This window comes from Saimiri boliviensis, chromosome 9, assembly GCF_048565385.1.
Source record: "Saimiri boliviensis isolate mSaiBol1 chromosome 9, mSaiBol1.pri, whole genome shotgun sequence".
NCBI classification, from domain to species: Eukaryota; Metazoa; Chordata; class Mammalia; order Primates; family Cebidae; genus Saimiri; species Saimiri boliviensis.
In genome coordinates, this window is record NC_133457.1 from 15,431,876 (window position 1) to 15,456,865 (window position 24,990).

The 24,990-nt window shown below is 36.2% G+C and overlaps 2 protein-coding genes across 12 annotated transcripts in view; one reads left to right on the forward strand and one right to left on the reverse strand.

Moving 5' to 3' along the window:
* Positions 1 to 24,990, forward strand: part of MED12L (mediator complex subunit 12L) — a 361,238-nt gene that overhangs the window by 275,602 nt on the left and 60,646 nt on the right. For 8 of the 9 annotated variants that reach the window (XR_012519124.1, XM_074405495.1, XM_039480199.2 and 5 more), the window contains 11 exons: positions 534 to 681; positions 5,818 to 5,936; positions 6,584 to 6,727; positions 7,879 to 8,042; positions 11,002 to 11,133; positions 15,973 to 16,200; positions 16,835 to 16,976; positions 18,942 to 19,062; positions 19,755 to 19,856; positions 20,548 to 20,661; positions 23,670 to 23,869. Coding sequence is in view for 8 of the 9 variants with exons in the window: in XM_074405495.1 (XP_074261596.1) it covers positions 534 to 681; positions 5,818 to 5,936; positions 6,584 to 6,727; positions 7,879 to 8,042; positions 11,002 to 11,133; positions 15,973 to 16,200; positions 16,835 to 16,976; positions 18,942 to 19,062; positions 19,755 to 19,856; positions 20,548 to 20,661; positions 23,670 to 23,869 (1,614 nt within the window). In the remaining variant the exon portion in view is untranslated. The remainder of the gene's footprint in view (positions 1 to 533; positions 682 to 5,817; positions 5,937 to 6,583; positions 6,728 to 7,878; positions 8,043 to 11,001; positions 11,134 to 15,972; positions 16,201 to 16,834; positions 16,977 to 18,941; positions 19,063 to 19,754; positions 19,857 to 20,547; positions 20,662 to 23,669; positions 23,870 to 24,990) is intronic. The other variant, XM_074405492.1, reaches the window with a different exon arrangement.
* Positions 1 to 24,990, reverse strand: part of P2RY12 (purinergic receptor P2Y12) — a 49,178-nt gene that overhangs the window by 11,761 nt on the left and 12,427 nt on the right. The window contains exon 1 of one of the 3 annotated variants that reach the window (XM_010335776.3): positions 276 to 542. The exons of the other annotated variants lie outside the window; for them this stretch is intronic. The gene's annotated coding sequence lies outside the window, so the exon portion shown is untranslated. Of the gene's footprint in view, positions 1 to 275; positions 543 to 24,990 lie in introns of those variants that run through there. 3 annotated transcript variants of the gene reach the window in all.

A 24,990-nucleotide genomic window follows, 5' to 3' on the forward strand; every position in this document is an offset into this window, starting at 1 on the left:
TCCTGTCCTCAGGCGATCCTCCCACAGTGCTGGGATTACAGACATGAGCCACTGCACCCTGTCCAGGAATATTTTTTATAAATATTTTGAGGATCCTAGCAAGATTTTTTTCCCGAAGTGTAAATATTTACTATTGCTATATGTAAAACCAAGCTTATGAAGAAATAACATTTTCCTTAAGGGAAAAATATGACTAGACATTATGTTACATGATGTGAAATTAATACCATGTTCAATTTTAAACAATGAAAAGTTTTTCAATAGCCAAAACTTACTCTGTAGGGTACGCCCACATCAAGTGCTTCTATTAAGACTTCAGGTCAGTTGACACTTTTTAAAAAAAATAATGTTAGCAGGTTCCAAACTGGAAAGACAAGGGTGTTGCCAGTGGAGGTTGAGGTGAATTGAAGGGAGGGCGGGATGCCATCACAGCAAGCCAGCATGGAGGTACTGTGGTTAGTGCATTTCAGGGATATGAAATGCAGCCCCAACCCTGCAGACAAGAGTTTCAGAATGCATTTTCTGTTTTTCAGGATGAATCTTCAAGTCATGAATGTAACCAGCGCACAATCCTTCTCTATGGAGTCGGCAAAGAGCGTGATGAAGCAAGGCATCAGCTGAAGAAGATTACCAAAGATATCCTGAAAATTCTAAATAAGAAGAGCACCACAGAGACAGGGGGTAACGAACCATAATGCATTTGCTCCCATCATGTTGCCTTTTGCCTTCCCTCTAAGCACAGTCTTTATCAAAGTGGTCTATGTCACTGTCGCCAGAGCGTTTCCTCTCCTGAATGACTGTCACATTGAAATGTGAACAAGCACATTTAAGTTGTAAAGCCTTGTTTCCATTTATAGTAATACTTGTATTAAAATATTGTATTCCATAGGTAGGTGTAGGTAATTTATTATTCTTTTTGTTATACTTCTCAAATTTTCTTTAGTAGTAATAAATGAAGTACCGAAGAATGAGTTGAAAACGCTTAGTCTGGAAGAGATCCATTTCTCTATTTTTTCACCGTAATTTTCCAAGCTTGTGGCTAGCTTTTGTTTTGGGGCACTCACATTTACATGTTAATTGAAAATCAGGACAGTATATTTGCTCGTCTTTTCTTACATTATTCAGAAAAATAATTGCAATAGGTAGTGATGACTATATCGCCAAATAATTGCAAATAAAAAAGAAAATTTGATCTTTGCTCTATAATGTCTTCTTTAGTTGGAGTGCTCTTTCCCAATCCTTTTGAAATAGTTTTTACAAAAACTATGTGCCTCTATGTTGTATCACCACATTGCATAATTGGAATTTTATAATTAACCACTTCACGTTTGCCTAATTAGTCTTTTCAAGGCTTGTTCATTTCATTAGGCAATCAGATTATTTTAAATATGATATCATTATGTATCCTGCCACCACCACTGGTGTTTATTTCTCTAATACTTAAATCACAGAAGGAAAAAGAAAGTTTGTGTTTATCCTGTGTAAACAACATTCTTCCTACACATGGTATAAACCACCTCTAGGAGCCCTACTGTGTTCTGTAGTACATAATAACTTTTTTATGGACTCTCCCCAGGAGATCCAGTTCTTAGACTTTAGCAGGTTAAATTGCTAGAGCTTGCCCACCCTAGATCTTTACTAGAGAAAAATGCAGATTTTAATAATGCAGATATGTTCTCTCTCTTTTTGGTCAGTAATGGTGCACATGCAGAAACATGGTACAAGGGCCAGTGTGTTTCAGTCTGCATATGGTGTTCTGGATATCAAGGTGACAGTCCTCAGAACACAGTGGGGAAGTTATCCTTCCTGTTAGTCACATCACATTCCCTAACTCCCTTGTGTTGCCGGTTAAGGACTTTGAAATACCTCAGCTCTCTGAGGGGACAACCAAGAGTAATGGAAGGGAAATGAAACCCTCTTGTTGACTTGTCGTTATTGAGCTTGAAAAAAGCAAGTGCTCTGGCTGAAAAAACTGTTTATCTGTTGTTTTGCTGTTTTCTCTTAGAGAAAACAGGAAACAGTTGCATTTAGAAGATTGAATTTAGAAGCCCTGAAACTAGCTAGCAAAGAAACTTTAAAACTACTTTTGGAATACTTGGAAAGGAGGGGACAGTAGTTCCTTCAGGAGATTCGGTAATACATATTTTATCTAAATTATTTTTAGAGGGTCTTTCCAGATCTTATGAAACTTTTGTTTTTAAAAGGCTGAGGGGAATGAGACAGGGAAGGAAGCAATGCTGTATCCTTTCCTTCTGAGCCGACTAACTTCCTTCACAGCTCTTTAATGCCACACTACACTTTGTCCTGTCTTTGTACCAGTCCCTCAAATAGGCAATTCCAGCATATGAGCTCACAAAGAGAAAAATGTTGTTATGTGCTGCTTTTTTTTTTTTTAAAAAAAAAGACAGAATCTCACTCTGGTGCCCAGGCTGGAGTGCAATCTCAGCTCACTGCAACCTCCACCTCCCCAGTTCAAGCGATTCTCCTGCCTCAGCCTCCTGAGTAGCTGGGAATACAGGTGTGCCACCAGGCCCAGCTAATTTTGTGTTTTTAGTAGAGATAGGGTTTCTCCATGTTGGTCAGGCTGGTCTTGAACTCCCGACCTCATGGTGATCTGCCTGCCTCGGCCTCCCAAAGTGCTGAGATTACAGGCGTGAGGCACTGTGCCCGGCCACTGTGCTGCCTTATTGAGAAACAGGTTAAGTATTCCTTATATGAAGTGCTTGGGACCAGAGTGTTTTGGATTTTGGATATTTTCACATTTTTAATATTTGCATATATAATGAAAAATCTTGGGGATGAGACCCAAGTCTAAACATGAAACTCATTTATGTTTCGTGTACACTTTATACACATATCCTGAAAATTATTTTTCTCTTGGGGATGCTGAATAAGCTGTGTTGTGTGCCTTCATTTTGACTGTGACCTGTCACATGAGATCAAGTGTGGAATTTTCCAATGTGACGTTATGTCTGCACTCAAAGTTTCAGATTTGGGAGCATTTCAGATTTTGGAGTCTCAGAACAGGAATGCTCAACCTGTATCAGTAAACAGAAATACCACCTGTGGAACCACATTTTTGGGAGGGGATTTTTGTCTTTCTTTCATTTTAGATAAAGATCCTTAACCAGAAAGCTGTTAATTTGGGATGTAGTGAGCTGCTGTCTTGTAAATAATCTTAATTTTAAGAAATTAACTAACCATACTTCAGATTATTGGAAATATGCCCACTTTTTTAAGCAAAATGAGTGCTGGTAAGGAAAACAGAGCTTGTGTTCACATGTATTTGATTTCTGGGAACACATGAAAATAATATTTTGAGGAACCAATTCATTAGGAGTGTTTCAGATCAGCCAGGTCTTGCCTAGGGGAATTTATGATATAAAGTTTAGATAACATTTCCAGTCGAATGATGAAAGTTCATTTTCCATTTGCATTGACCAGTTATCTCTTTTGGTTGACAAGGCTGTATCTCTTGAAAATATTAGAGAAGTTTACTTTGACAACCTTTAAAAGGCTAAAGTTTCAGGACTTAAAGATTTTTAAAAATGAAAATCAAAATAAGCAACAAAAGAGCAATAATGTGTTATAAAAGCAAATTAACAAAGACAAGGAAAAATATATATTGACTATATTGTTACTCATGTAAATATCATTAAAATAAAGTATTTCATTGAGAACCACCACTAATTTCTTCCATTTTGCTTTTAAAGTATAAATTTCCAAGAACCAATTACATTCTTTTAGATAAGGTTTTAAGAAGTTAGTGATGTGTAGGTAAATTGAATCTACTAGCACAAACAAGTAAAAAGGTGCACTTGGGAGTCTTTAGTAGGATCTATTTCATTAAGTCTGTTGTTATTGTTTACTTGTTTTGTTCCAGGAAGAACTGAATACATTAATTTCACTTTTTTCCCCCTGAATCCCTCCCCAACCCCCATTAATTTCACTTTTAAGGCATTTTGTGCACAAAATGTATTAGCTCTGAACTTCAGCCTTGGATCAGAGATGTTAGTAAATGAAAAATTCAAAATGTGGATATTTTAAACACGCTTATGACATGTGAACAGGTATAATGAAGGCAAAATTCCATATATAATTTGTACTTTTGAGAGTAGATATTGAAAAAAGAAGCAGGTTTAATGAATTTGTTAGTTTGTATTCTTTGCATTATATTTGATGTTACTGGCCAAAAGTGGCACAAGCTTGCAGCTTATGTTACCCCTGCACATTTAAATTCTGATGTACTCTGCTATCAAAGTTTGTTTGTTTAGGGAATTAGAAAAGAACCAGCCTTGTGGTATTTTGTTTTATTTTGTTTTTGACTCTAACAACTAGTTACTCATTGTTGGAAGAGAAGCCTCTGTTATTTTAATGTTATTCTTTAAAGACCATTACATTTGCCATTAGCAAAATATTTTTGAGTTCAGTAAAATCTTTTTCATTTCTTGTGTCTTTAATAGAGAAATCTGTAAAGTCACATTTGTTCTCTGAAATTAAACTTTCCTAAATAAGAGGCGACACTGTGAGGAGTAGAACTCTTGTCTCGGGGGCCTTTAGCTACTTAGAATCACAGTGTTAGTAATGACATTATCAATCATATATCCAACTTTTCCTTTTTGTTTTTTGATATGTCTTTGTAAATACAAAATATTAAAGTATTTAAAAACAGGATTGAATCTATTTTTGGATCTTATTCTTTGAAGTGTTAAGATTACCCCTAGAATAAGCAATGTTTATTTTTTTAATTGAAATTTTCTTCAAACCTCTTTATGATAATTTGATAAATGTAGCATTTCTTCATTAATGTGGAGTGATTTAATTTTTTGCTGCCATTAAAAAAGGAATTATGTAATTTCTTGTTAAAAAATATATTAAACTATTACAGAAAAGTAACAAGGTGAGTTACCAAAGAAGATGCCAAGGAAGTATGTGTTTGTGTCAAAGTGAGCCCAGGAGATCTCCTCACCTTCATTGTTGATATCACTGTAATTAAAAAGTCATTTAGGCCGGGCGCGGTGGCTCAAGCCTGTAATCCCAGCACTTTGGGAGGCCGAGGCGGGTGGATCACAAAGTCAACAGATCAAGACCATCCTGGTCAACATGGTGAAACCCCATCTCTACTAAAAATACAAAAAATTAGCTGGGCATGGTGGCGTGTGCCTGTAATCCTAGCTACTCAAGAGGCTGAGGCAGGAGAATTGCCTGAACCCAGGAGGCGGAGGTTGTGGTGAGCTGAGATCACGCCATTGCACTCCAGCCTGGGCAACAAGAGCGAAACTCCATCTCAAAAAAAAAAAAAAAAAGTCATTTAGTGAGAAATGTTCATAAAGGCACTTTTTATGATAGCTAAAATCTGGAAACTACTCACTGGAATGGTTAAGTAAATAATGGTATAGTCACACTTTCAAATACTGTAAATAAGTGAGAATATTAATTTTTACAACAAATTAAAATTGCCTCAGTAATGTGAATCAATCTTAAAAACATACTGTTGATTGAAAGATGCCAGATGTGAAAAGCAGATACTATATGATTTCCTTTATGTAAAGTTCCAGAGTAGGCAGTAACAATCAGTTGTTAGATATCAGGATTGTGTTCTCCTAGGGACGGAGACATATCTAGAGAGGACTGAGGGAGTTTCCAAGAGTCCATTCTGTGATACTGTGATTCGAGTCTTATGTGAGTGTATTTATTTTGTAGAAATTCATAGAATTTGTGTACTTCTCTGTATGTGTGCTATGCTTTAAAAAAAGTATCCATTAAAAATGTCAAGAGCTTCTATTAAAATGATGGATCTGCTTTATGTTTATGTAGGTGGGGATGAAGGACAAAAAGCCAGGAAGAATAAACAAGAGACATTCCCAACCCTGGAGACTGTGTTCACAAAACTTCAGCTCCTTTCGTATTTTGATCAACATCAAGTGACATCCCAGGTAGCCATTTAAAGCTGTTTTGTTGTGCATTTGCAGTATTCTAATTCCCTTAAAATTTTTTTTCATGCAGTATATTTTCTCAGCCTTAATGGTTTTATACATATATTTTATAAACATGCTTGGAAGTATCTCAGACTATTCAGTAGTGTCAGGTTGCCTTCCTCAGAAGGATTAATCTTTATTATCTACATTGTTTTTGTCCTTATAATAATCAGTGACATACAAAGTAGTAGCTAATGGAATACTTAGGTTATTAGAGTTTGGTCCTATATTGCGATTGATAAGGAGAAATCTGTTGATGATTGAAATAAAATCCTATGAAATTGAGAAGAAAACACATCTGTTTTGCTTTACAAATCCATTGATATTCAAATGGATCCATCTAAAAAATAACATTTGTAGTTATTCTACCACTAGGATACTTAAGATTTAGGTCTTAATGACAGCTTTCCATATTTTTTAAAATTATAGTTATGAAAAAGTTGTCTTATTTGTACATAGTTTTAGTTTCTGTAAAAATATGTTTTACTTTTGTCAAAGTAGAGTCATGTATAAATTCAACTGTCTTAAAGAGTAAAAATATTTTATCTTAGTAAAAGATTATTTCCAATATTGATCTTACAATATTTTCGCTTTTGTTTGCCCAGATTTCTAACAATGTGCTAGAACAAATCACAAGCTTCGCGTCAGGAACATCCTATCATCTCCCTTTGGCTCACCACATTCAGCTCATCTTTGATCTCATGGAGCCAGCACTGAACATCAATGGACTAATTGACTTTGCAATACAGGTGTCAAAGAGACCATGTTTCTCTTATTTTTAGGAATGCAAATCCACCAGGCATTGTACAGTTTAAAGTGAGCCAATTAGCTGGGCACAGTGACTTGTGCTTATAATCCCAGCACTATGGGAGGCTTGCTTGAATATAGGAGGATTGCTTGAATTGAGGAGTTTTTACCCCTGGGCAGCATAGTGAGTCACCATCTCCACAAAAAATTTAAAAATTAGCTGGATGCATGCCTGTAGTCCCAGCTACTTGGAAGGCTAAGGCAGGAGGCTCACTTAAGCCCAGGAGGTCAAAGATGCAGTGAGCCATGATCACACAACTGCGCTGAAGGCTGTGGGACAGAGCAAGGCCCTGTCTCAAAAAAAAATTAAATTCAAAAAAATAAAATGAACCAATTGCTGTGCATTAACATTATTTTAGGGACATAGTACATCTGTATAATTTAGACATTGTGAATTAACAGTCTTAAACTAACATTTTATTTATAATTGTGATCATGGTTTTCAATTCAATAATTATCATGGTGCCAAAATACCTACCATTTAAAAATGTGAACGTTTTTAATATTTCTTCTGTTTCTTTTGTTATTTTGCTTAATGAAAGATGAAAGTTTATTTGCTGTTTATAATAGAGCATGTTTTAGGTTAAGAGCCAAAACAAACCTTATAATTTGACTTGCTATACTGTGTTATTTCTTGTAAACATTTGAGTTCATTAGTTGTCTTCTGTTATTAGTAAACAGAAATAAGACTTGGTTTCCTTTGTTGATTATATAGGAAATACTAAGGAGATACTAACTTTGTTAACAAAAAGAAAAGAAAGCCAAATAACTTTCATTTTATTAAAAAGAAGGAGAAAGGGGAGAAAAGTGAGGGGTGAGATTTTCTAAAATTATACAGTCCAGAACCTTGTGCTGCCATAAAGTTTCAGTACCTTATTTCAGCACTGGGTACTTCCTGATTGTATACATCCTGATGTCTAGACAGAAGAACAACTCTGTAAATTGGAAAAGGCTTAAAAATTTTAAAAAAAGTTAAATTCAGGGAATGTATTTGTGTGGAATGGCTCAGTATATTTATGGTTTGTAAAAATAAATGTTTTTTTCTATTTGTTTTGGCACCTACATTTTTATTCAGTCTTTTCTCCTGTTGTAGTTACTAAATGAACTGAGTGTTGTGGAAGCTGAACTGCTCCTAAAATCCTCAAGCCTGGCAGGAAGTTATACAACAGGACTGTGTGTCTGCATCGTGGCTGTTCTGAGGCGCTATCACAGTTGTCTGATCCTGAATCCTGATCAGACAGCCCAGGTGTTTGAAGGGTTGGTATATAGCATGTCATTGTTGTTTTTCCAATCTTGTAATGCATAATTGGTGATGGAATATTATAGTGGTTTTGAAAGAAAAATAGTACTGATATCTGTTTTAATTAAAATAGTTAAAGAACACTCTTGCCAGAAAATGTTGATCAGAAAAAGAGATCTCAGCATGTAAAGTATGTTCTTTCTAATAACGCGTGATTCCTCCCTCCCTTCCTGCTTACCTTTCTTTCCTCTCCCTGGTTTCTAAGAGTACAAAGCCAGTCATTTACAGTACTTTATGGTTAATATTACCCAGCATCCTGGCATATTATGAATAGTGAATAGTGTAACTTCTTTATTCGTGTAATTTCAGTTTATATTTGCAGACTGCAACACCAAATAAGCTTTGCATACGTTATCATCTTATAAATTTGGTTCTTCAATTTTATTTGATTAAAGGTGTCTTTTGATAAGAATTAACCTAGAACAAATGACTTCATTCTTGGTTGTAGGCTGGGACTTAACTCTACTAGTGAAGTTGGGCTACGGAATTAGCTAATATCACCCCCATTAAAGACTGAGGCTAAGGGCACCAAATTAGTGTAATGAGCTCTCAAAACCTACATAAGCTGCTTTTTATCCACTCTCCACTCCTTTGTCCAGGGCTTTTTATTTAAACACAAAAAGACAACCTGTTATTTCTTTCTCTTCGGTTTTTTCCTTGTGAACTCAAAAGAATCATGGAGTTCTTTGGTTTCATAGTACCTTTTTTTTTTCTTTTTATCTAGCACATGTAATTAATTTATATGCTATTCTAGAATGATGTCAGTTTACCAGTAGCTCTTCTGGGGAAGAGGAAATGCTACCTTTTATTTGTATTAATTACATGTTATGAAATGAAATCTGAAACATCCTAGAAACTTTAGAATGTAAGAACATTTACATATTAGAATTAAGGAACTAGAGAATTATTCAGTAACTGCTCTATAAAGTTGGAATTTAGTATCGTTTTACAGTCCAAGAAATTGAGTTTCAGGCCTGTTAAGTGTTTGGTGAAGTGATGGACCCTACATCATACAGCTAATGAATATCACAGATTTTAATAAAAATCTTTCAAACTGGAAGCTTATGCTGTTTAATCTGTGTTCTACTTTTAAAATAGTGTATTGAAACCCATTAGTTGGTCATGAAATGAGCTTAATGGGTTGTGACAATTTTTTGTTTTTTTGTTTTTGTATTGATATTTTGAAATTGATTTCAGTATCATTTAGTTTGGCATTTAAAATTTTTATCCTGTTAAATATTTATAAAATTGTATTTGACATTAACTTTGTTGTATTTTTACTTTACATTAGTAAAAAAGTTTTTTATTCCTAAAACTATTATTTCACTTTTGTGCTTCTGCGAATACATACACTGGGTCACAATGTGAAATGTTTTCCTTATTGCTGGCAAATCAAAGAAGTTGAGGAAACTCTGACTACTATATGATAGATACCTAACAGACTCCCAATAAATATTTATTTACTTTAGTCACAAAATAATTCTTGGCTTTATAGATTGTATCAGGATTTTTTAAACTTTTATTTTAGAATAAGAGGGTGCATGTACAGATTCATTACAAAGGTATATTGCAGGGTGCTGAGGTGTGTCTGTTGTTCCCATCCTTATGTCCACATGTGCCTCATGTTTAGCTCCCACTTAAAGTGAGAATGTGTGATATTTGGCTTTCTGTTTCTGCATTAGTTTGTTTATGATAATGGCCTGCCGCTGCATCTATGTTGCTGCAAAGGGCATGATTTTGTTCTATTTTATGGCTGCTTAGTTTTTTGTTTGTTTATGTAGTTAACAAGTTGAATCATTACTTTTCTTCTTAATTGTGCGACACTTTTGTTCTAATTGGCAGCTTTTACCTGCTGCCAGGTAGTCCCATCCATTGATGTCAGTTCACAGAGTTTGGGATACTACATTGCCGTTTCTTCAAGAAGTCTCCTTGGTCCCACTCATGGTATCTGTGATTACATTGTCGTTCTTGGCCTAGACATCCTGTGCCCTCTCTACTTTGCCCTTTCCCCTGAACAGTGGAGAGGGGTTTGATCTGGGAGTCTGGAAACATAAACTGTCTTCTTGGTTCTGCTAGAACTAGCTCTTTGTCTTTGAGCAAGTCACCCCACCTTTTTGCCTCTCACAGCCTTCCTTATGCAATAAGGATGGTGAATCAGATAATTTCTAAAGATTTTTTCAGCTTTAATAATCTGTCTTCTGTGACTCCGTTAGTGCAGTATAATGGCTCAGCCCTGTAAAAATATACAGCCCTGTAAAAATATCACAAAAGACAAGGGGCTTTTGTGATATTCTCTGTACCTCCTGTAGTAATAGGCCTCTTTGTCTACAGTTCATACAACATTCTCTGTAACTCCTGTAGTTACAGACCTCTTTTAGATAAGATAAACTAAAGTAAATGTCTTCCTAGTTTGTATACATAAGGGGAATGTGACTCCAAACCATGAACTGCTTGTGCACTTGAAAATAGGTTTACCAGATTAATTGCTTTGAAGAATTGCTCCTTTACAAAGGGGCAAACTTGGGAATCTTTGCACTCTGACTGAATTTGTAAATCTTTTTACTGAGGAGGCGAGGGGTCTCTCTACAACACCTTTCCTTTTGTGTCTCAGTCACAGCAACTTAATTGGTGGATTCCTTCATACATACCCTCTTTATGGAGGAATTTCTTTCATTGCTTTTGTTTTTTGTCATCAGTGACATTTCTGAAGTTTTTTTTTAATATCTACTATTTTATTGTCATGTTAGAAAACTTACATTGTGCTCAGTTATTTACTCTTTGTTCTAGTTATTTGTTTCAACAATCTGATATCTTTTTTCTTACCCAAGTATACATATTTTCACTCTAAGAGAGTCAAATGATAACCCATAGAGTAGCAAATATGTGTCTCATTTCTTTGTTTATTTTTCTCCTCAGGTTGTGTGGTGTGGTCAAGCATGTTGTAAACCCCTCAGAATGTTCTTCCCCTGAAAGATGCATCTTAGCCTACCTCTATGATCTCTATGTGTCATGTAGCCACCTCAGAAGTAAATTTGGAGACCTCTTCAGGTGGGTAGAAGAGACTCAAAAGGACAGAAATAGGATCATGCCTATGTTTGTTGGTGACCCTGGCAATATTGTCATCCTTTTGAATAATGAAAGCTAATTGCAATTATGTATCTATTAGGCAATAATTTTGTCAAGGTTTGTTTAAACTGAATATTAAAATACGCAGGGGCAATACAAGGCAGACTATTATACAATATAGGTGTGTGATCATAGGTTTTTTTCCCCAGTAGTGAAATAATGTTAGGTCATAAACTAACTTTGGTTTTTTTTTCTTTAATAAATAAAGTATTTCTTAAGATTTTACATTCTCTATACGTTGTATAGACAGTGCATTTTGGGGAGTTATACTGAAGTAATGATTATTTGATATATCTTTCCATTTAAAATTTAAAATTTAATTTGAATCATAAATCAGATAGAGGCGGCTTTTTATATCTTGCTTTATTTGTATCCCTTTTGGTTTTGATATCCGCATTTTCTGAGCTGACTTTTTGCGTTACTTAGGTTAACTTTCATATCATTTGGACATCACAGTGTTTCATTTTTTATTTCCTGGTGACTCCTAGAAGATTCTGTAGCCCCATTCACGTTTCTAGAACTTTTCCAGACTGTTTTTTATTCTTTTTTTCACAAAAACAATTTGCTGTTTAGCAGATAACTTTTTCATGTGTTAATAATAAAAAAAAACCGAGAAGTACCCTCACTGAATAACATTAAATCAATGTGCATTAAAAGTAGTAAACCTGCTCTCTGTTACAGACTGTATTTGATTCAGGTTCAACTTGATAAATGCTATCTAATGTTTCCTGGTATGAAAAAAATAGCTGAATTAATCATAAAAAGATACTGTAAAATTCTGCAGTTAACCTGCTTGCTATCTTAGACTTAAAATTCATGACCTGATAATGATAGTAGTATTTGATTCCTATCAGTGCATCTTATTGCTTAAAGAATATTTTAGTGTTTAACGAGTCCAGAAAATTGTATTTCTGTAAATATTTTTATTTTCTCAATACTGTTATCCATAATTCATATTGAATTTTTTTTCTGTAGCTATAACCTCCAATTACAAATTACTGTGTCAGAGAAAATATTCTGTGCTTTGCTCTTGAAATCACCTCACTCAGAACATTCTTTCAGAGCTACTTTCATGCTGACTTCTTCACTCCGTTTGTCTGTCTGCTTCCATGGCCAATCCTATTTTAAATAGCATCCCCAGCTTCCTGTCATCTGTTGTATCTTAGCACTTGCTACCCCCACAGGCAGCACTAGTGCTGGAAAGTAAATGCTTATTTAATGTTATGCTGAGGACAGTTATTAACTATATATAGGTAGAGGGAGAGTGGTAGAAGGTAATAGCCCACAAAACAGATTTGGAATCCAGAAGGAAGTAGGGAAAGAATGATCAATTAACATTTTCTTTTCTTTCTCATACCTCGTATCCAGTTTGTTTGTAAATTCTGTGAGCTCTGCCTTCCAAGTATCTCTAGAACTTGCCCTCTCTTCACCTTCTCTTCACCCTCTCTTTACTGCCACAGACCCCTCTTGCTTTGACCATGGCAGAGTTCTTTTAACTGGTTTCCTTGCTTGCAACCCTTGACTCTTAAACACATTCTCAACATATCCACTAAAGTGATCCTTTTAATACATGAATGACTCACAGGCTTTCAGTGACTTTTCACCCACTTAGAATAAAATTCACCATCCCTACCTGGCCTTCAGTATCTGCAGGGTCCCGTCTTCTGTTCTACCCCTTTCCCTCTGTTTATTCTGGCCACACAGACCTCCTTACTGATCATACACTCTTAAGAACGACCCACGGTAGGGCTTTTGCACTTTCTGTTACGTTATTTGTAATGCTTGTCCTCAGTTACATGAGTGCCTCACACTCTACTCCTGACTGCCTTCCTTAGCACACCATTTTAAATAGTACCCCCATCTCATCATTCTGAGCCTCAGCACTACTTTCTACCCCCGCAATATATTCTATATTTATTTATGGTCTGTCTCCTCCTTGGAATGTATGCTTGGTGAGAGCAGGAGCTTTTTCTGTTTTTTTCGGTGCTGTATCCCAGTGCCTTGAAGAGTATGTGGTTCTTAGTAGGCACTGGGGAAAAAAGCTGTTGAATGGTATTGATAAAGTGTGGAAATGTGTTATGAAATGGGGTAGGCTTCAGAATAATCCTTTGTGAAATATTTGAGTAGATCTTAGGAAATACCTTTCTACAGAAATTATATCACAATTAAAAATCCTTACGTTCTTCCCTTACTTTACATTGAGCTTTTTGTGTCAGCTTACATTTTTTCAAAGAGCTTTCTCTTACATGATTTAGTTCTTACAACAGACCTTTTTAATAGTGAACTTCCTCAGGCAGCCACAATAGCTCATTTGACCCTTACTACTCCTGCTGCAGTGTGGTTCAAATAGGTTAAATGAGGTAATTCAGGTAACATGCGCTGGGTGTGGGGTGTGTGGAGATTTAGGGTACCGGCACACAGTGAATAGAGAAGTTATTTAGAGGTCTACGGAGCGGCACATCATGGTGATTGACACTATCTAAAGTTTTCTGTATTTAAAAAAAATGACATTGTCAAAAAACCAGCTCCTGGATTTATTGATTTTTTTGAAGGGTTGTTTGTGTCTCTGTCTCCTTCAGTTCTGCTCTGATCTTAGTTATTTCTTGTCTTCTGCTAGGTTTTAAATTTTTTTGATCTTGCTCCTCTAGCTTTTTCAATTTTGATGATAGGGTGTCAATTTTAGATCTCTCGTGTCCTTTGTAGGGACATGGATGAACCTGGAAACCATCATTTTCAGCAAACTGACACAAGAACAGAAAATCAAACACCGATGTTCTCACTCATAGGCGGGTGTTGAACAATGAGAACACATTGACACAGGGAGGGGAACATCACACACTATGGTCTGTTGGGGGGAAATAGGGGAGGGACAGCAGGGAGTGGAGAGCTGGGGAGAGATAGCATGGGGAGAAATGCCAGATAGAGGTGAAGGGGAGGAAGGCAGCAAATCACGCTGCCATGTGTGTACCTATGCAACAATCTTGCATGTTCTTCACATGTACCCCAAAACCTAAAATGCAATTAAAAAAAAAAGAGAAATACAGCTTTCTTGGGATATCTTGAAGTCAGAGATTTGTTTGTAGTTTAAGAAAACCGGGCAAACAAAAGCTAGATACACAGAGATTTCTGTCAGTGTACTGATAAACAACTTTAGTAATTTTACTAAAGCACTATTCATAAAGTTGTGTGAGAGAAATATTTTTTTCTGAAACAACATTCATACAGTTGTATGAGAGGAGTATTTGGGGAGATATAACACTGGTCACCTCTACCACTGATCGAGCTACTGCCAAGTACTATGCTGGATTATTTCCATCAACAGCTTTAACTTTGACATCAGCCTCAAGAAACTGAAAAATGTCATGACTCTGAACTGCAAACTTGTGTCATTCAGTGACAGCCAACGTATTTTTTAAAATACAAGTTGTCTGCACAGAAAGAGAATACAGAAGATTGTAATTGCTGCCATTTAGTAGATGACTTTAGCCCTGTCTGTTAGCCTAGTGCTTCCCAAGTATTATTTGGCACTTGATTTGTGTGGGAGATCTTGTTACACATACAGACTATACAGTGGAGGCCCAGGATCCTGTATTTTTAACAAACACCTCAAAAGTGATTCTGAAGGAGTAGAGCTGATGCTACATTTTATGATTTGAATAATCTCTGTTTTCTTAAAGCTGTTGACCATGACAGTGGTTTAGAATAGAGAGTCTTTATGACTTTTCGTTTTTGAGGGATTCATTCCTGGCTACTGTTTATGCAGGTGTATAAGAATATGGGGTTTAAAAAAAAGCCGCATGTCACCACAAACCACGAATACACTTGCTGCCAAATGTATTAATCTGTAATTTCTGCTGCATAAAAGAGCACTTGAGTAGAGAAGGTGAATGTTGTTTATAGATTTGCTGTTTACAGAAAGTAAGCACAAACAGCTAAGTTTATGTGGAATCTGAGCATTTACATCAGATCATTTTCTCAGTCTCATTCACAGAGCAGGTTTAGAGGAGATAAAGTCTAATTCCTTTTATACTTCCAATAGTCTATATCTGATTCAGATGTAACTCACCGAAACATGAGCTGTTTTCATATGATAGACCAGTCTTTTAAAAAAATCTCTTAATGCCTCTGAGAAATACAACATGATAAGTTTTAAGGAATGACATAGTGGTTTTTTCACTTCTATAGAATTTGTGTGTTATCCATATCCCCTTACTAGCATATAAGTCCCTTGAAGGCAGGGAATGTGCCTCTCTTTTTCACAGCTGTGCCACAGTGTCCCAAGTAGTCTTGGCACATGAACTTCTAGTGCGTACACTATACTAGAGGAGTAGTTTTGTAGGATTTGTAATTAGGAGTAACATAAAATTTCCCTTATGTGTAATGGAATCCTTTTTTGTTTTCAAGTAATAACATTTTTCAACAATTGTTAAGACACAGTTGTTGGAAGCCGTAGGAATTTCTTTGATTTTATAAACATGTAAAATGTAGACAATATTTAGGAGATAATGAAGATTTGTAACCAAATACCTCATTTCTGTTTTGTTCTCCTACTCATTTAGAAAATATTTATTGAGCAATTTCTACATTCCAGGTACTCTGATTAGCACCAACTAGTAAGAAGTTCAAATTAAGGACTTATAATGTGAATCTTCTCTAGAAATGCATTACATTTGCTGCCATTTAATATGTCCTTAAGTGGAATAGTTTTCTAGTTATTCTAGTTTTATTTTTCTGTTTTAACTTTTTTTCTTATAACCTCAGTAGTGCCTGTTCAAAAGTAAAGCAAACCATATATAATAATGTGATGCCTGCAAATTCGAACTTGCGATGGGATCCGGACTTCATGATGGATTTTATTGAGAATCCCTCAGCCCGCAGCATCAACTACTCAATGCTGGGCAAGATCCTCAGTGACAATGCAGCCAATCGCTACAGCTTTGTCTGCAATACACTCATGAATGTATGTATGGGCCATCAGGACGCTGGCAGGTGAGATGGGTTACCCTGGAATTCATGTTTAACCAAAGAGCTATGGCCTTGGTGCTTCTTTGAAATTGATGTCGTTTGTAATTGTCTAGACTCACATTTGGCTATCATTGCTTTTTCTGAATCTTCTTTTATTCTGGAATTTACCTCTGCACTATCTTTTAATTTCCTGAACCTGAACGACAGTGCTTTCTGACTGCTTGCTCTGGCATAGATGTTTTCAATATGGCCAAAAATTACATGATTCATTTTCAAAAACATAATAAAAATCCAAATTAAAATACCTATATTTAGAAAAAAACTGTATATGGACCCACCTAAATTACTTAAATTTAGTCTATAAATTTTTTGATGCCCTTAAAAGTGTAAATCACAGCTCAGATTTATTCATGAAATTATCTCATATATGTAGTGATTATTGTTTGTTGCTTAACAGAATTAATTGTCAAAACATTTGAAGCCGTTTACTTTTATCTTCTCGAGGTTCTAAGTTATTTGACAAATGAGTATTTTTATCTGCAAATCTAAGAAAATGAATAACTTGTTTGATTATAGTGAAATTTATGTTAAGTATATCACATGTGAGTATTTCTGTTTTGTACAAGATTACTTTCTATGTTTTATTTTTCTTTTCTAGAATTAATGACATAGCCAATTTCTCCTCTGAGCTTACGGCTTGCTGCACTGTTCTTAGTTCAGAATGGCTGGGGGTTCTGAAGGCTCTTTGTTGTTCTTCAAATCACGTGTGGGGGTTTAATGATGTGCTTTGCACTGTAGATGTAAGTAGTTTTCTTTTTCATTTAAAAATTCAACTGTGCAATTAAATATTTATTGAGCGGGCAATCTTTTTGCTTTTGGCTTCTATGTAATTGATTCAACTGAAATGTTATATTTTTTCTTTCTCTGTCCAAAAGCAATAAGCCACAATGATATTGCCAAGGATTGAATACTTGAAAAAAAAATAAATAGAATGCATATTTTAATCTGTAGCAGAGGTGCCAAGAATTTCTTTGTTTCCTGAAATTTCCATTTAGTTGAGATTTCTCCAGTATGGATGGTCTCTTCAGAGCTGTTTTTTTCTTACTGTTTATATCCCATGTGCCCTCGGTTCCTCATAGCATGGAATATAATCTAACCAAAGCAACTCACATTCTAAAGAGAGCCACTTTGATATTTTTAAGTTTAAGGTGCACCATACAAAAAAGGTTTTGTTGGCTTACATAAGAATACCCAGGTCTAGATTCAGAGGGTGTCCAGTGTTTTTTGGCAATTATGACTGGAAGATGATGAAGAGATACCCCTTGTATATATTGCTGACTTCCTTGGATATCATGTTGTATCCATGATGTGTGTATTTCTTTAAAAATCTGTCTTGATTCTTTACTTCTTCCTGTTACCACTCATTGGAGTAGCCTTTGTCATACATTAGTATCTCTTACACAGTTTTACACCTGCCTCTCAGCTGAAGGTTTACTTCTGAATTCTGCTAACCAGGACGGGTTGGACAATCCTATCTCTATGTCTTCATTAGATGAGGACTTATGAATTTATGTATATAAAATTCATAGATATGGCCTGCTTTTCTGGAAAGAAGAGACTTAAGTTTTTTATCTTTAATAGTTTCTTAAACTTTTGGTTGCTTTTTTAAAGTTACACTTTACCTTCTGCTTCAATTCCTCATCTAAAAAAGTTGGAATTAATAATAGTGTGAACCTTATGATGATGTGCTAATAAATAAGGTGATTTTTGCAAATTAACCATAGTCCTTGGCATATGGTATGAATCAATATGAAGGTTGCCATTGTAGTTGTTTTTCTTATTATTTTCTGCCAAGATCGTGTGAGATCTAGAAAGGTAAAGATTTCACTGTGACGGAATTAATTTCCCCCTCTGTCTCTTGTTCTTATTTCTTTTTTATTTATTTACTTTTTTTGAGACGGAGTTTCACTCTTGTTACTCAGGCTGGAGTGCAATGGCGCGGTCTCGGCTCACCGCCACCTCCGCCTCCTGGGTTCAGGCAATTCTCCTGCCTCAGCTTTCCTGAGTAGCTGGGATTACAGGCACGCGCCACCATGCCCAGCTGATTTTTTGTGTTTTTAGTAGAGACGGGGTTTCACCATGTTGACCAGGATGGTCTCGATCTCTTGACCTCGTGATCCACCTGCCTCGGCCTCCCAAAGTGCTGGGATTACAGGCTTGAGCCACCGCACCCGGCCTCTTATTTCTCTTTAAATTTAAGAGTCGATTAGAAACTTTCAGAGTTGTTTTTAAAATGACTTTAATCATATTAAAGAATCCTTAGTAGCTGTCACTGAAAGGAACTCCAAAACCTTAGTGAGTCTTGTTTTTCAACTAAGAGGAGCCCCCTGGTTTTTCCTTGCCTCCTGTTGGTCTGACTCTTAAATGATACTGTCTTGTACTCTGCCAAAATGTTTTAATGATGCTACATCTTGTAGTGATTTCCTGATTTTGCATTTTTGTTGTTTTGTTTTTCATTTGCATGTGTGCAAGTCAAAGCTCAATATTTTCTTATAGTATTGGAATGTGGGTAAACCTCATTCATTGTTTTATAAAATAGAAATAGGCCTAGAGGATAATCATCATGATATGTTATCATTTCTCTCTGTTGGTTTATGTTGGGATTTGAGATCTTATTGGCATTGCCTACATTCTCTTAGTTATTAATCTTAGATACTGCTTAAAAGGTTGTTAAGTATTAAAACCTGTCAATGTTTTTCTTGAAGGTGAGTGACCTTTCATTCCATGATTCATTAGCTACTTTCATTGCTATTCTGATAGCACGACAGTGTTTTTCCCTGGAGGACGTCGTGCAGCATGTCGCACTTCCCTCTCTTCTAGCAGCAGGTAAGGCAGCATCCAGGAACATCAGTTGCTATTTCATTGTTGTCTTGATGGAGTTGTTTCTAACATTAAAACACAGGGAAGGGCTGGGCTCGGTGGCTTATGCTGGTAAGCCTACCACTTTTGGAGCTGAGGTGGTTGGATCACAAGGTCAAGAGTTTGAGACCAGCCTGGCCAACATGGTGAAAGGCTGTCTCTACTTAAGAAAAATACAAAAATTAGCTGGACATGATGGTGTGCGCCTGTAATTCCAGTTACTTGGGAGGCTGAGGCAGGAGAATTGCTTGAACCTGGGAGGTGGAGGTTGCAGTGAGCTGAGATTGCACCACTGCCCTCCAGCCTGGGCGACAGATCAAGACTCTGTCTTAAAAACAAACAAACAACAACAAAAACAAAAGCACAGGGAAAGGAGTATTTGAGGATATGTATATTGGGAAATGGTATAGTATCAAGGTAGATACGATATAATTGTAATAGTTGTTTTATACGAAGTAACATGGATCCCCATGAAAACAATGGGAAACGGCTTATGTTATAGTCTGTTCTAAGGAAGCACTAAGATTTCTCAGAAAAATAGCCAGGGCCTTACTTTCTTACTATAAGGTCAGTTTATTTAAATTATTCCAGGAAATTTAGGTGAAGGACTTGTTCCTGAGTGTGTTAGAAAACTTGCTTTTCCAATCCTCCATTCCTAGCTTGTGGAGATGCGGACGCCGAGCCTGGGGCGCGAATGACATGCCGACTCCTGCTTCATCTCTTCAGAGCTCCCCAGGCCTGCTTCTTACCTCAAGCAACGGGTGAGCTGACTGCCGAAGAATCTCATTACCTTTTCGTTGGTAGCTAAAGGGTCCAAAATGACCAAATAGGCTGTCCCTTTCTGTAATTTCTTTCCTAATTTTTTGGGCTTGCCCTGGGGGTAATGAAGGGGTGACATAATACCATTCAGTGAGAAGGCTGTCAGCACTTTCTATCCATGTAATATCAGGATGTATTGAGAAATACAAATCAAGAGTTAATAAGCAATTAAAATACCTCTGCTCTTAGGCCAAACCATGCTGGTGGGCAGCATGGTCCTCTCACGTACTGTGCAGCAGCTTAGGGCAATGGTGATTCATTTATTCTTTTACTCAGTAAAAGGAATAAGGTAACAATTTCGGAGGTGTTGGTCAAGTCTGTTCCTAAAAATCATTTCCATATAGATACACATGTGTCTGTGTGAGAATCAACACAAGTATGTGAAGGTCCTACTAATCTTGTTGATGTGTCTCTCTCAGAAGGAAGGACAGTGATTTAGTTAATAAAAAGAAAAGGGTAAGTGGGGAGGAGTCCTGGCAGTGTTTCTTAGTGAATCCATGAAGCTTCAATTAAAGCAAGCTAATGGCAATTAAGCACTCACAGTCTAACAATGAAAGGCTGACTGCCTGTAAATAATTATAAAACATTGTTAATGACCGGGATGAGACTATTAAAAATTTGTTGTTTTTGTAGGCAAACCTTTCCCTGGAATAAGATCATCTTGTGATAGACACCTCTTAGCTGCTGCTCACAACAGCATTGAAGTGGGAGCTGTGTTTGCTGTCTTAAAAGCAATTATGATGCTTGGTAAGATTATTCTGACCCTAAGCGTCTTGGTTAATCACAAGAAATGAAGGCAAAATAATTTATTCTCAGGTTTAAATCTAGTAATATTATTGGAAACATGATATTGTTTGATTGCTTATTCTCCTGGAAAAATTAGTTGGTTTCTCCCAGACCAAATACATGTCTGTCCCTTATCTACAGTGCCTCTGGGGGAACTTACATATAATATTTTTTATGGTATTTTGGTTGCATAATGCCTCATTCTGATAGAAAATAGGTTCTCAGACCCACAGGGTTGTTTTGCCTTCTTTGGTGGCAGAAATCACACTTTGTGAGAGACAGGGGTGACTTAGTCATCTAACTAAATGTTTACATTTTATCCAGATTATATTTCAGGAGCAGAACACCAGAAAATCTGAGTTTTAATCTTAGTGTTTCTGCTTCTGTTATGACCCTGAACGAGTATATTTCCTTCTAACTTTGCTTTTTGATGACACAGGCAATAGTTGCAATGATGTTGATATTATTGATAAATCAATATTAGATTTCACAATAATATTTTTCATTTAATTCATAATGTCCAAGATGTTCTTTGCCTTCTTATTTGTAAGTATTCTCCTGGACTAGTAGCACTGCCTTTTCAGTTCGTATATAGGGTAATACATTAAAACATTATTCTATAAATCACAAAGGATTTGAATGATTAGAAAGTCTTAAAATCAGACTGCCTAATTCCAGCCTTGGGTACCTTCCTTTTGGCCTTGACTCTTGTGTTCAGAAGGAGCTTACCTTCGTTAGAACAGGAGTTACTGAGTGGATAGGAATTGCTTTAGATGAGTTCTAAATAACATGTTTCGTGCTATAATCTTGCCCTGCTTGGGAAATGTTATTTGGCGATGATGAGGTAGGATAACAGAATTTTCATAGAGCAAACTATTGAAACTTCACCTTAAGAAAGGATACACACACAGGCCTGTGAATTTTGTGGTAAAACGGGAAGGTAGAGCCACATTGAGGACCGTAGCCGCCTCTGAGTGTAGGAGCTTATAGATTTATACAGCCAACATTGAATGCTCATTTCAGTGAGTAAAATTTCCCTACTGTGATCATATCTGAAAGAAAGTCAGCTGGTCAGTTTTACTTGATAAATAAATGTAGAGACCATGAAGATAGGGACTGGCTTTTTTACCTCTGTTATTTCTAGTGCTCATCAGAGAAACTAGCAAAGAATCAGTTTTCAATAAAATTATGTTGAAAGTGTGAATCCATAAGGGACAAATATATTAAAGGCAGAAACCAAGATGAGTACCTTCTAGACATTGGCCCCTTGATTTGTAGGATTGATCTAATCTCAAGTAAAATTTTGCCCACCTCTTTAAATATCCACATAATTTGGAGGATTCCCCGGGTCTAAGAAGTCAGGATCAGGCCAGTTTAATGTCACCAGAGCTTGGAGCCAGGTAGGCACTGAACACTCAATGTGTTCTGTTGTCTATGCAGTTGCGGAAGGTCTGGCACAGACTCTCATTCCTTCTCTGTCATCTTAATATCTAACCTAAGTGAGGCTCTCCTAGTATGGGACTAGTGAAGGTGGCTTTTTCTCTTTCTTTTCTTTTCCTTTATTCTTTTTTCTTACTTGTAGAAGTTCTAATTTATCCACCCCACCATGCCCTAACCAACTCTTTCAATTCCTATCCACCAGGATATATTTTGAGGTAGGGGGTTGGGACTGTTATATCAAATTTGGTTTTTAATTTCTATAATTTAACTCCAGGTACAGAGGTAGTTATTTATATCACCTAACGATAGTGAAACATACTAAATTTTGGTACTTTTAGAATTTAGTCTTTCAACTCCTGAAGTGATCTATTGAATTAAATTAAATCCTGTGGGTAAAGTGAAGTTAGTACTCTGTGTTTATGTTTTAATGAGAGACATATGATTATATCTTGATAAATTGAAATACATTATTTACTCCTCTCCTCCACTTACGATTCTGTAAGTAAATACTCTAAGCCATTCTGATTTTTCAAAATATTTTCAGCAAAGTCAAAACTTTTTCTTGGTTGACTTGTGGGTTTTAAAAGGCCTTTTGCATTAACCTGGGCATCGTTTTGCCCACTTACAGCAGGCAGTGAAGGCCTACTGTAAAATCATTTGTTGGTTCCGGGAAATTTTTTTGTCCAGGCCTCTGATCCTGTGAGTAAACAGGCAATTGCTGTCATTTGGCAATACTTATTTTAAATTTTTATTGCTCTCTCAGTTTTAAAATGTGATAGTTATTTGTCTTTCATGGCTAGAGATTTCTTATTTCTATCTATTCAAACATTCAGTTTAGTTTCTTTCCCAGAACTTTGTTACGAGGAAAATACTTTCCTTAGTTTCATTTCACTAAGTATATTAGAGATTTATCAGGTAAGGTTTTCTAATTTGTAAGATACAGAGAGGAAGGTGAAAAACAGGGGTTATTCAATGAATGCCCTACTTTTCAGGGCTTCCTTAGTATGCATTGCCCTTTTCCATTCCCAGGGAAATAAATCTCTCTTGTCAAGAAGTTGATAGTAAGGTGGGCTAAGGCAAAACTTTTCTCTTGACCTATGGATAGAAACTAAGTCATTGTAAGAGAAGAAATGGAAAAGGGACATCTAGAAGGGTGAGTAACCCATTTTTTCCTTGTCTATAAGTCAAATGAATTTGAATACATTCGTGCTTGAAATATGGTGAAACCAGTGTTATGTGATTATTCAGTGTGATTCATAATGACCTTTCCAAGTTTGGTGAAAATATAATTATACAAACAAAATGAGGACCGAGTCTCAAACTTGCTTTTTCTCCATTTCTGATAGAAACTACTCTGGGTTCATGCATTTATTCTCTTGATCCATTCTTTCTATTCCTGAACAACTGGCTATTCAATAATAATACTATTCACACATTTTAAATCTCTGAAAGCTATCCTCATTTGCTCCTCAAATATTTGGCAATATTTTGAACTTCTGTGATTTTGCTTTTGTGATTCTATTACTTAGGAGATGCCAAAATTGGCAATAACAGTGTCAGCTCTTTAAAGAATGACGACTTCACTATGAGAGGTTTACGATGTGATGGGAATGCTGATGATATCTGGACTGCCTCACAAAATCCAAAATCCTGTGGGAAAAGCATTTCCATAGAAACTGCCAATTTAAGAGAATACGCTAGATATGTGCTGAGGACTATCTGTCAACAGGTATTCTGATTTAATTTGCCTTTTACTATGAATATGTAACTCTTCTTTTGGAGAAAGCTACTTACACTTGTAGGAAACTTGTGCGTACGTGGAGTCCTTTTTTTCTTGCTCACTTTATTTTGAAATAATTTTAAGTTTGCTGAAGAGTTGCAAGAATTATTTTTTAAAAACTTATGTCCATCCTTTACGCAGATTTACTAATTTTTACGTTTTGCTACATGTGCTTTGTAATTTGTATGTGGAAATGTGGGTGCATATACCTATTTTTTTCTCAGCCATTCATTTAAGAGTAGGTGCTACATTTCTTTACTTTTGAATACTGCATTATTTCATAACATAACCAAAATATAGCTATTAAACATCAGAAAATTTAGCTTTTGGTACAGTAATTTTTTCTCATCTATAGGCCACAGTTCGATTTTGTTATTTGTCCCAGTATTGTTGGATTTGTCTGAGGGTTCCTGTAGATTAGCTTCAGATTATGCATCCCTGGCCAAGATACCACAGAAGTAATCTTGAGTTCTTTCAGGTAATCATGTCCAAAGGCATGTGATGTCTATTTGCACCTCAAGGATGATGATACTTTTGATTACGTTGTTTCCATTGCACAGTTTCAAGATTTCTCCACCGTATAGTTACTGATTTTCCCCTTGCAATAAACAGTCTTTGAGGAGATACTTCGAGACAGTGCAGATTTTCTTCTCCTCGTCTAACTCCCCCACACCTCATAAGCATTCATTTTCATCTTGCCCAATCTCGTCTTTACTATGGTTGCAAAATTTTATTTTTTCCCCCAACTCGTACTCTCCCTCCACAATAGCAATTTGTGTCCTAATTTAAGGGGGTTTCAGACAATTCTCATGCCTCAGACTCCCAAGTAGTGGGGATAACAGGCATGTGCCACCTAGAGCCTGCCCTTCTGCCCTATTCATCTATTATTATAATATACTGTACTTAATTATTTTCATGTTTAGACTGTCCCAGATTTGTCCAGCAGAAATCTATTCATCCTGTCACATTATTTGACATTTAAAAATTATATAGTATTTTCATATTTTCTGGCCCATGTAGTACTTTCTCTGCCTTGGGCCTGGAATCACCTGTTCCTCCAAGGAGACCCT